Source organism: Cetorhinus maximus, chromosome 26, assembly GCF_964194155.1.
Source record: "Cetorhinus maximus chromosome 26, sCetMax3.hap1.1, whole genome shotgun sequence".
Classification (NCBI taxonomy): domain Eukaryota; kingdom Metazoa; phylum Chordata; class Chondrichthyes; order Lamniformes; family Cetorhinidae; genus Cetorhinus; species Cetorhinus maximus.
Window position 1 is genome coordinate 34,690,607 of NC_135904.1, and position 12,810 is coordinate 34,703,416.

General features: G+C 42.9%; 1 protein-coding gene across 3 annotated transcripts in view; it reads right to left on the bottom strand.

Annotated features, from left to right (window-relative positions):
• arnt2 (aryl-hydrocarbon receptor nuclear translocator 2) overlaps window positions 1–12,810 on the bottom strand; it is a 357,501-nt gene that overhangs the window by 86,133 nt on the left and 258,558 nt on the right. For all 3 annotated transcript variants that reach the window (XM_078530482.1, XM_078530481.1, XM_078530483.1), the window contains exons 14-15: window positions 11,733–11,832; window positions 4,612–4,753 (exon numbers count right to left, since the gene is read on the bottom strand). In XM_078530482.1, the coding sequence (XP_078386608.1) occupies window positions 4,612–4,753; window positions 11,733–11,832 (242 nt within the window). The remainder of the gene's footprint in view (window positions 1–4,611; window positions 4,754–11,732; window positions 11,833–12,810) is intronic.

Consider the following 12,810-nt stretch of genomic DNA (forward strand, 5'->3'; position numbering starts at 1 on the left):
TCAAAATTGGCTTAGTTGTTGGAGACAGAGGGTGATGACAGAAGGCTGCTTTAGTGACTGGAAGCCAGTGTCCCGTGGCGTACCACAGGGATCTGTGCTGGGTCCCCTATTATTCGTCATTTATATAAACAACATAGATGACTTTGTGGGGGGCAGGATTAGTAAGTTTGCGGATGACACAATGATTAGCCAGATGGTTAACATTGAGGTTGAGTGTCTTGGGCTACAGGAAGATATAGATGGGATGGTCAAATGGGCAGATACGTGGCAGATGGAATTTAACCCTGAAAAGTGTGGGGTGATCACTTTGGAAGGAGTAATTTGACAAGGAAGTATTCAATGAACGCATGACACTAGGAAGTTCTGAGGAACAAAGGGGCCTTGGAGTGTGTCCAAAGATCTCTGGAGGCGGAGGGGCATGTTGGTGGGGTGGTGAAAAAGGCATATGGGACACTTGTCTTTATCAGTCGAGGCATAGATTACAAAAGTAGGGAGGTCATGTTGGAGTTGTATAGAACCTCGGTGAGGCCACAGCTGGAGTAGTGTGTGCAGTTCTGGTCGCCACATTATGGGAAGGATGTGATTGCACTGGAGGGGGTGCAGAGGAGATTCACCAGGATATTGCCTGGGATGAAACATTTAAGTTATGAAGGGAGGTTGGGTAGACTTGGGTTGTTTTCGGTGGAGCAGAGAAGACTGAGGGGCGATCCTGATCGAGGTGTACAAGATTATGAGGGGCATGGACAGGGTGGACAGGGAGCAGCTGTTCCCCTTGGTTGAAGGGTCAGTCACGAGGGGACACAAGTTCAAGGTGAGGGGCAGGTGGTTTAAGGGAGGATGTGAGGAAAAACCTTTTTACCCAAAGAGTGGTGACAGTCTGGAATGCGCTGCCTGGGAGGGTGGTGGAGGTGGGTTGCCTCACATCCTTTAAAAAGTACCTGGATGAACACTTGGCACGTCATAACATTCAAGGCTATGGGTCAAGTGCTGGTAAATGGGATTAGGTAGGTAGGTCAGGTGTTTCTCACGTGTCGGTGCAGGCTCGATGGGCCAAAGGGCCTCTTCCGCACTATGTGATTCTGTGATTATTAGCGCTGAGGGACTTTGTCAACCCTGGAGAGATTCCTGGTTTTTAGGACCACTGCTGACACAAGTGATGTTGCCCTATGTTTCAGCAGGACTGCAGGGGTTTTGAATTACTTAGTGTTATCGCATGGTTTCCAACAACACTGAAGGATGGGGGGAGAAATTTATGAGGCCTCTTTAATGACAATGAACATTTTGATCGGTTTTTGCAATGAAATGAGCGCATGGAAATATCAACGAAAAAAACACTAGTCAATCACCCATAGCATGCGCACAGAGAGTAAAGACTAAGTGCAAAGTTTGTGTGGAGCGAGACTAACATTCATAGAATCACAACACAGAAAGAATCCATTGGTCCATCATGCCTCTGCTAGTTCATGGATAGAGCTATCCAATTTACTCTCATTCCCCTGCTCTTACCCATAACCCTGTACTTTTCAAGTATTTATCCAATTCCCTTTTAAAAAAGTTACTTTTGAATTTGCTTGTACCCCTTTCAGGCAGCGTATTTCAACCTGCTGCATAAAAAAATTTTCACCTTGCCTGGTTATCAACACTCCTGCCAGTGAAAATAGTTTCTCCCTATCTATTCCATCAAAAAACTTTCTCTGCTCTAAGGAGAACAATTCCAGTTCTCTGTTCCCGCCACATAACTCAAGTCTCTCATTCCAGGTACCATTCGATTACATCCCCTTCTGCACCCACTGTAGGGCCTAGCGTCTTCCCTAAAGTGTAGTGCCCAAAATTGGACACAATATTCTAGCTGAGATCTAACCAGTGACTTATAAATGTTTGACATAATTTCCATGCTTTTGTACCCTATGCCTCTAGTTATAAAGGCAAAAGATTTGGGATGTATTTTTTAAAACAGTTCAAAGAGTCTTTATAAAGTGTTTAAAGTCATTTTAAGTTTATAAAGTGCTAGCGGCTTCTCAGCCATGCTCCAGTGTGCTCCTGGGTTTTGAGCTTTACCCTGCTGCTACACCCGGCTCTGGGCAGAATTTTAATTGTTCTTTTTTATTTATTCTTTCATGGAATGTGGGCATTGCTGGCAAGGCCAGCACTTATGCCCATCCTTAATTGTCCTTGAACTGAGTGGCTTGTTTGGCCATTTCAGAGGGCAGTTAAGAGTCAATCACATTGCTGTGGATCTGGAGTCACATGTAGGCCAGCCCAGGTAAGGTTGGCGGATTTCCTTCCCTTGACAAGGTGGACGTGAAAAGCATGTTTCTTCTTGTGGGTGAGTCCAGAATTATGGGGAACTGTTTTAAAATTAGGGGTCGCCTTTTTAGGATACAGATGAGAATTTTTTTCTCTGAGGGTTGTGCAACTTTGGAACCCTCTACCTCAGAAAGCGGTGGGGGCGGGGTCACTGAATATTTTTAAGGCAGAGGTAGATAGATTCTTGTCAGGCAAGGGAAGCAAAGGTTATTGGGGATAGATGGGAATGTGGAATGCGAAACACACACAGATCAGCCATGATCTTATTGAACGTGGAGCAGGCTCGAGGGGCCAAATGGCCTACTTCTGCTCCTACTTCATATGCTCATATGTACAAATGGCAGGAGGATATATTTACCATATGACCATAGCTTTCCCTGCATGGGCTGGTAGCATTTCAAATCTATGCTACATATTGTCACAGGTTCCTTAGGATTGATCTCTCCCATAAGCAGATCCCACAGCTGGTCCACTAATGTTTTTCTTTATTCTTTCATGGATGTGAGCATCTCTGACTAGGCCAGCATGTATTGCCCATCCATAACTGCCCTCGAGAAAGTGGTGGTGAACTGCCTTCATGAATCATTGCAGTCCATATAGTGTAGGTATACCCACAGTGCTGTTAGGGAGGGAGTTCCAGGGTTTTGACTCAGTGACAGTGAAGGAACAACAATATATTTCTAAGTCAGGATGGTGAGTGGCTTGGAGGGGAACTTCCAGGCGGTGGTGCTTCCATGTATCTGCTGCCCTTGCCCTTTTTGGTGGTAGAGGTCGCTGGTTTGGAAGGTGCTGTCACAGGAGCCTTGGTGAGTTCCTGCAGTGCATCTTGTAGATAGTACACACTGCTGCCATTGAGCATCAGTAGTGGGGGGAGTGACCGCTTAAGGTGGTGGATGGGGTGCCAATCAAGCAGGCTGCTTTGTCCTGGATGGTGTCGAGCTTCCTGGGAGTTGTTGGAGCGGCTCTCATCCAGGCAAGTGCAGAGTATTCCAACACACTCCTGACTTGTGCCTTGTAGATGGTGGACAGGCTTTGAGGAGCCAGGAGCTGAGTTACACACCATAGAATTCCCAACCTCTGACCTGCTCTTGTAGCTTGAGTTCAGTTCAGTTTCTGGTCAAAGGTAACTCCTAGGATATTGATAGTGAGGGATTTTAGTGATGGTAATGTCAAGGGGAGTTGGTGAGATTCCCTCTTGTTGGGGATGGTCATTGCCTGACACTTGTTTTGCATGAACGTAACTTGCCTCTTATCGGCCCAAGCCTGGATATTGTCCAGGTCTTGCTGCATTTGGACATGAGCTGCTGCAGTATCGGAGAAGTCACGAACAGTGCTGAACATTGTGCAATCATCAGTGAACATCCCCACTTCTGACCTTATGCTGGAGGGAAGGTCATTGATGAAGCAGTTGAAGATGGTTGGGCCTTGGACACTACCCTGAGGAACTGCTGCAGTGTTGGCCTGGGATTGAGATAATTGTCCTCCAACAATTACAACTGTTGTGCTGGGTATGACCAGAGAGTTTTCCTCCCGATTCCCCTTGACTCCAGTTTTGCTAGAGCTCCTTGATGCCATACTTGGTCAAATGTTGCCTTGACATCAAATGACTCTTACCTCACCTCTTGAGTTCAGCTCTTTTGTGCATGTTTGGACCAAATCTGTAATTAGGTCAGGAGCTGAGTGGGCCTGATGCAAACCAAACTGAGTGTCAGTGAGCAGAGGAGATAACCTGCTCACCTTAACTCAAGCTGGTCTACATATGACTAGTCTGACTAAGCAATTGACTCTTAGAGATGGCAGTAAAATGCAGTCTTGCCAGCATTGCCAACATCCCAGGAACAAAACAGGAAACTACCATTGCAAAACAAGCATCCGTCTCCAATCATGCAAATCAACAAGTTAGGAAATATCTGAAGAAATGACTACTTGAATACCAAATTATAAAGCATGGGGATAGTGCTTCTCTGTTTTGTGAATCTGCGCTTAAGTACTACAATGATTTGGAACACCACATATAGTTTACCTGTGGACATCTGGCATAAAATTAGGACAACCATACAAATAGTCTCAGTAACAATATGACTAGTATCAATGTTGGACTAGACTACACTATAAGAAAATAAACTCATAATTCATGATTTTAATAAAATCTACAAATTCGGCAATAATAAATTAAAATTTACATGATCAAAGTATCAGTTCAAATCATCAACTATAGATGTAATTATATTTCAGTTTGCTGTTCAGAAGCCAACTATTCAAGATGATTTTAGTAGTCTATCCACCTAAAATGTGATGCAGTACCTGCCCCGGGAAAGGTGGTCGACTCCCAGTCCAGGATGTTGCAGAGACCTGATTAGCATTAGACTGGCGAGATATCTGAGCTAAAATCTGGCCTGCTGAGGATGTTTGCTGAATGATGTTTCCACCAGGTACCATTGAAGCGCTGAAGAGACAATATTAAAAATCTGTTATTAAATAGCCAACCACAACAACTTGCAATCATAGAATGGCTTTCATGCAATATAATATCCCACAGGATATGCACAGGAGTGTTATCAGACAAAATCTGACATCACGTTACATAAGAAAAATCAAGATAGTTGACAACAAGGTCTGGACAAAGAGGTAAGTTTTAAGGAGTGTCTTAAAGGATGCGAAAGAGCTAGAGAGGTGAAGAGGTTCATGAAGGTAATTCAAAATTACAGTACTTAGGATCTTGGCAGTTGAAGGCACAGTCAGCAACGGTGGAGAGATTAAAATTAGGAATGTGCAAAAGGTCAGAAATGGGAGGAGCACAGAGATCTTGGAGGCTTTTAGCGGTGGAGGAGGATTGAGGGAAGGATAGCTCTAAGAGGGATTAGAAAACAAGGATGAAAATTATAAAATGTAAGCGTTGCAAGACCGGGAACCAATGTCGTCATTAAATGGAGCGGTGATAGATAAATGAGGCTTGGTGTGAGCTAGGATACAAACAACAGAGTTTTGGATGGGCTTAACTTTATGGAGGATGCAAGGTGGGAGGCCAGCCAGAACAGTATTGGAACTACCACATTTTGAATCAATATTCTAAGATCAATAAAGCTGGTTGAGAGATAATTACTGTTTTATGTTTATTGTACTTAAAATGTATAGGAAGCTAGGGGAAATTGGTATTTATAGGTGAACTTTAATGGAAATTTCAGTAATGAGTTACCAGATCTAGAAATCGTAATTCAACCAATATGCATTCATTTTTTTGTTCCATAATTTATTGCATAAGAAATTAAAACCTTCTGATAATTGGCAAGGCCACTGGTCACCAGCTGTATTTTTAAACAAGTGTTTACGGTTTATTCCAATGTCTTTTGGTGGATCTGCATTGAAACAAAAATGTGCTTTTCTTTCTTGAACTATATCATCTAGCACTCGCCAAGTCAGAAACAGCAAAACAAAACTTGCTCAAAGTATCTAAAAAATGCATCTTATTTTGTAAGAACATGCCTCAGACAGCTTGACATTTATAGCTCTCTTAATTATCCTATGGCTTAAGTGAAGAGTGAGATGTCTATTTAATGTGAAATCTTAGTCACTCATTTGTGTACATAGGGCACTGGCTCAAGCCTAGCCAAGCGTTGTCTTTATCTCAGGGGAGTTGGAAGTTATGCTTCAGTTGTACAGAGCCTTACGCAGACCCATTGGGCAGCATTTAAAGGGGGCGATGGGGGTCTCGCCCGCCATTGGAGATCCAGCGAGCGCCCCGTATCGCATTCTTTTGGGAAGGCCCATTGAATCAAGTGCCAATCAGGTACATAACTGTGCAGTGATGGGCCTTCCCGGGATCAAGGACCCCGGGACAGAAATCCCGGCCCGTGTGAGCTGCCAGCCAATCAGAGGCTAGCAGCTGCACATTGCTCAGTAGCGCCACCAGGGGAGTAGTGGCAGCTCCCAACAATGCAACCACTCAGGCCACAGGTGAATGATGGTGGGTTGGAGGTTGCAGGGGGTGGAGTGGGAGGGATCAGCGGCAAGGGTACCTTGATCAGACGCTGAGTGCCTTTGAACGTAGATCCCCTCTGGAAGCCTATAAGCAACCCCAGCAGGGTTAGCTTTTCGGGTTTCCCGCCTGCTGCTGATGGAATATTAGTTACCCACTTAAGGTTCTCAATTGGTGTCGAGGCAGGAAGGCCTTCCAGGAGCCTTCCCACCCTGGTCTTAACTGTGGCAGAGAACCCACCACCCTACCGCTCAATTAAATGCCCCCTGCCCCAACCTCACCCACCAGGGGAGGGCATTAAATTCTGTCCATTTTGTCAGTTGTGGTTCAGTTAGCAGCACTCAAGTCCGAAGGTTGGACCTTGAGCACAACAATCTAGGTTGACACAACAGTGCAGTACTGGGGGAATGTTGCACAGTCAGAGGTGTTATTTTTCATTTGAGACATTAAACAGTGGCTGTGTCTGCCCTCTCAGGTGACATAAGAGATCCCATGTGACCATTCTGAAGACGGACAAGGGGAGTTATACCAAATGCCCTGGCCAATATTTCTCCCTCAATCAACATCACAAAAACAGATTATCTGGTCATTATCACATTGTTGCTTGTGGGAGCTTGCAGTATGCAATTTAACTGCTGAGTTTCCTACATTACAGCAGTGGCTACACTTTAAATAAGTACTGCACTGGTACTTTTGGACATCCAGTAGTCATGAAAGGTGCCATACAAATGCAAGTCTTTATTTCCTCCTTCCCCATTTGAAGGGATTGCATTCATTTTTGGGCACTGCTCAGGATGTTATGTTGGCCATGGGGTGGGGTGGAGGACAGATTCACTGGAATGAATCAGGGACGTAAAGCACTGAATTACGAGGGCAGGTTGCATAAACTTGGGCTGTATTGCATTGAGTTCATAAGGGTGAGGGGTGATTGAAGTGTTTAAAATAATAAACAGATTTAATAGAGTAGATGCAGCGAAACTATTTTCTCTGTTGGGGAATCCAGAACAAGGGGACATCAGGCCTGATTTTGTGTTCAGTGGTGGACAAACAGTACCAGCCATTAATTACACTTACCTACAGACCTTGTATGGAAATTTGCACTGAAACTTACTGTGACTAAGGAGGCATTTCGGCACAGCACCCGCTACAGGGGATCTGGGATTTGTGTTAAAAGGAGAAGAATGAACAGAATGAAGAATTACTAAAGAGTACAGAATCTATAAGAGGAAGAAGATAAAATATTTAATTCAATGTCAGATTCGGTACAAAGAGCGAATAAAGAATAAAGAAAGGGAAAAAAAGATGGAGCTAAAAGAGAAGAAAAATAGAATTGAGAGATAAAAGAGACAAAATTAAAAAAAAAACTAAATTTCCAACAATAACGATAATCCGAAGGAATGAGATGCCACACTCGTAAAAAAAATTAATATTTAGTGCCAAAAGGTGGTTTGACAGTAAGCAAGACCTTTTTTTGCAGTTGAGAATGTATTTAAAAATTATATTTGATAGATGAGTCCTAACTTCTTCTGGCAAGTTTATCCATCATGGGTACTCATCATGTAAGTACCACAACTTCATGCTGTTCCATGTATTTCAATTACCATGTCTCTCAGGGAGATACCGACCGGGAGAGTGAAAATCCTGAAAGAGCAGAACAACTCAGATTACAAAGTCCTAACGTATTTAAGTGTGCATGTGCAGCCACTGGAAGTTACTGTCAGATTTACACTTTTAATATGATGAGTGCTGTTAACCTCATCATTATTTCTATAGCAAAATCTGATCCATAGAAAAGCTATGGTGCAGAAAAATGCCATTCAGCCCATCATGTCTGTCAGCCAGAAAAAGATGAAAAAGGAACAAACCGCTTATTTTAATCCCACTTTCCAGCACCTAGTCCGTAACCTTGCAGGTTACAGCACTTCAGATGCAGATCCAAGTACCTTTCAAATATGTTGATCATTTCAGCCTCAACCACTGATTTAGGCAGTGAATTCCAGACATCCACCACCCTCTGCGTGAAGTTTTCCTTCGTGTCTCCTCTAATCCTTCTACCAATCACCTTAAATCTATGCCCCCTGGTAATTGACCCCTCAGCTAGGAGAATAAAGTCTTCACTGCCTATCCTATCTAGGCCCCTCATAATCTTGTACACCTCAATTAAGTCACCCCTCAGCCTCCTCTGTTCTAAGGAAAACAACCCTAGCCTACCCAATCTTTCCTCATAGCTGCAATTTTCAAGCCCTGGCAGCATTCTTGTAAACCTTCTCTGTACTGTCTCCAGAGCAATTATGTCTTTCCTGTAATGTGGTGACCAGAATTGTACACAAAATTCCAGCTGTGGCTTGACCAGCATTTTATACAGTTCCATCATTACATCCCTGCTTTTGTATTCAATACCTTGTCCAATAAAGGAAAGCATTCCATATGCTTTCTTGAACCACCTTGTCCACGTGTTTGCCACTTTCAGGGACCTGTGTACGTGCACTCCAAGGTCTCTTCACTTCCTCAACCTGTCTCAACAGCCTCCCATTTATTCAGTATTCCCTTACTTTGTTTGCCCTCCCCAAATGCATTACCTCACACTTTTCCAGGTTGAATTCCATTTGCCACTTTTCTGCCCACTCAACCAAACCATTGATACCATTCTGGAGACAACAGCTATCCTTTTCACTATCAAAAACATGACCAATTTTTGTGTCATCTGCAAACCCAATCATATCTCCCACATTCATGCCCAAATCATTAATATATACAAGGGCCCCAACACTGAACCCTGTGAAACACCACTGGAAACCATTTTCCATTTGCAAAAACATCCATCGACCATTACCCTTTGCTTCCTGTCTCTGAGCCAATTTTGGATCCAACTCGCCACCTTCCCCTGTATTCAATGGGATCCCATTTTTCTGACCAGCCTGCAATGTAGGACCATGTCAAATGCTTTACTAAAATCCATGTAGACAACATCCACTGCATTAACCTCATCAATCCTCCTTGTTACTTCCTCAAAAAATTCTTTTAAGTTAGTAAGACACGATCTTCCCCTAACAAAACCATGATGACTATCCCTGATAAATCTGTGCCTTTCTAAGTGACAGTTTATCCTGTCTCACAGAATTGATTCCAATAATTTGCCCTGAAGTCAGACTGACCGGTCTATAATTTTCTGGCCTATCTCTTGCACCCTTTTTAAATAATGGTACAGCATTTTCAGACCTCCAATCCTTTGGTTCCTCGCCTGTATCTAGCAAGGATTGGAAAATGATCCTTAGAGCATCCGCTATTTCCTCCTGGCTTCCTTTAACAGCCTGGGATACAATCCATCTGACCCTGGTGACTTATCCACCTTCAAGGATGTCAGTCGCTCCAGGACTTCCTCGTTCACTATGCTTATTGTATCTAATGTTTCACACTCCTCATTAACTAGAACGTCTGCATCATCCCTCTCCTTAGTGAAGTTGGAGACAAAGTACTCATTGAGAGCCCTGCCCACAATTTCAGCATCAATGCATAAGTTATTATCTACATCTCTGATAGGCCCTACCCTTTCCTTGGTTATTCTCTTGCTCTTAATGTACTGGTAAAACATCCTCGGATTTTCTTTGATTTTACCTGCCTATATTTTTTTCATATCCTCTCTTTGCTTTTTCACCCCTGCACTTTCTATACTCCTCTAGGCTTTCTACAGTATTAAGTCTTTTGTGGCTGTCATAAGCTTTCTTTTTCTGCTTTATCTTGGCCTGTAGGCTTCTGGATAACCAGGGGGGCTCGAGATTTGGCAGTACCACCCTTTGTTTTGTGGGGACATGTCTACGCTGCGCCAGTAGAATCTCGCTTTTGAATGCCTCCTACTGATTTGACACGGTTTTCCCTTCTAATAGCTGTATCATATCCACTCTCGCCAGCTCACTTCTGAGCTTCGTAAAATTTGTCTTCTCCCAATTTAGAACTTTCACTCCTGTTCTATCTTTGTCCTTTTCCATAATGATGCTGAATCTAACTCTATTATGGTCACTATCTCCAAAATGGTCCCCCAGTGCTACTTCATCCACTTGCCCAGCTTCATTTCCTATGATTAAACCTAGAATTGCCCCCATCTCGTTGGGCTTGTTACATGATGGCTAAAAAAGTTCTCTTGAATGCAGTTCAAGAATTTTGCGCCCACTGTGCCCTTCACACTGTTCGTACCCTAGTTGATATTAGGGTAGTTGAAGTCCCCAACGATTACTGCCCTATTGTTTTTGCACTCAGAAATCTGCTTACATATTTGCTCTTCTAACTGTCTTCCACTATTTGGGGGTCTATAGTACAATCCTAGCAAAGTGGCTGCCCCTTTTTTATTTCTGAGCTCAACCCATATGGCCTCATTTGATGCTTCATTTCGTACTTCATCCCACCTCACAGCTGTAATTGATTCTGTAACCAATAATGCTACCCCCCACCTTTTTTATCCCCCTCCCTATCCTGTCTGAAAACTCAATATCCAGGGATGTTGAGTTGCCATTTCTGCCCCTCCTTAAGCCAAGTTTCCGTTATAGCAAGCACATCATGTTGCCATGTGGCTATGTATACCCTCAGCTCATCGGCTTTTTTGCTATCCCTTTCTTAAAATTATAGCTCATCATCCTCATTCAGGAGTGAAATCAGGAAACAGTTTTTCCATAGAAAGGATAGTTGAAATATGGAATGCTCCCCTCCAAAAGACTGAGGATGCTGGATCAATTTAAATTTTTGACACTGAGATTGACAGATTTAGGTACATGCATCAAACACACGTGCTGTGAGGGAGGGAGTTCCAGGAAAGTTCATTTCACAGACAATGGACCACATGTGTGGAGTTCAACGTGGGAGAAGTTTAGTGAAAAGTTTTCTACATCAATGGGTTTAAGTTGTGCAGGTAATGCTGATCCCATATAATTGAGATAAATGCTTGGACTGGCTGCACATGCCAGCAGTCCTGCTTTCACATTGCCAGTCTGAACAAAACTTTCTTGTTCAATAGGAAAAGTCTGTCAGCTAGGTCTGAAAGTTGCGAGGTAGATTCAGTTGGGAGAAATACAGCCAAGTTAGTCCAAGGTAGTCAATATGCAAGTTGGCACACGGAAGGTGATGTTAGAAAAAAAACTATACAAACCTCTTATAAAAAAAAAGACTAATAAGAGTTAAATTGATTGCAGCAATATACAAACAAAATATGTGTATTATAATGTACACTAATCATATAAACGTATTTTATGGAACACAAACACACATAATTGAAAGGGGAAATGTCACCGGATCACTTCTGATCTAAGTTTCTGAAAGGAACAGTGTCCTAAAGCGAGGTTCCTGAAGTTGCTGCTTTTTTGAACAGACAGGGAAGAATGATTTCACTGGCTGCAGCTGATGTGCCCTGATTGTAATTGTTAAACAGCTTGTGATGAATCTGAGATGCTCTTAAATTTACCTAAACGTTTGTCCTGCTCGTCCGGGCTGGAATGAACCTCCTTGTGAGTAGATCTGCTGGCTTCCCGCGGCTGATGTTGTCGACATTGTTTTCTTTTCGCCTGTGTTAAAACAATTAGGACAACCTCTGAATTGATAAAGCTGTTCATGGACTAAGTTAATGAGCATAATTTTAAAGGATTTTTTTGTCACACAGCAGCCAAAGCAACATTGAGAAATCGATGTTTGAGTGCAACCTTTTCCGTAAAGGCCAGCACATGGCAAAGTTCCAATGTAAATGAAGACCTATTTTTAACTAATGTAGCAAATCTGCTTTTTTTTTGTAAGAATAGATAGGTTAGAGTCTGCATGAACAATTTTTAGATGTGTGGGAAACGATCAATTTTGGTTGAGAAAAGATGGCAGTCATTTTTGTGCGTGGGTTATTTTTTTGTAAATTTCCAGCTTGTTGAATCAGCTCATTAAAAACAACCTCAGATGTTTAAAGCTTACCTCCTTCACTGACATTACATGGGGTCATTCTGGACAATTTTAAAAGATCAACGTAACAACATTAACCAACAGAACCACGGGTCAGCCTAGGCGTAGTTGGAAAGGGATGTAACAGAGTAGTTGCAGATGAGCTACAGTGGATGTGCGAGGATGGCGCAAGACGGATGAATGAGACATACCATGACAGCAGGTCTCCTGGCAGGAGTAGCTACAAGCAGCAGCAGTAACCACAGGGGACAAACAGTGGGGAATAGATCCTTCCTCTTATATTCTGAGAAGGTATGCACTGAAAACGTGCCCAAGAAAACAGACAGATGTGATCTGAGCATATAATTCTATATAGATACTTCAGACTTTATGATCAAACGCTCATATTGTCATGCGTTTGATATTAACAAAGGTATAGGGCTGCATAAATAGCTGGGAGAAAATATTAATGCTTCTCCATGTTTAAAACTCTTGCAGTGATAGCTCATGCCCAAAAATAGGCTTGTGAGAATCAGAGTATGTATTGTTAGAGTCCGCCAAGGCCGCCAACTCATGCAAAATTACCTGGGGGAGGCAGCGGTTTAGGGAAGTGACAATCC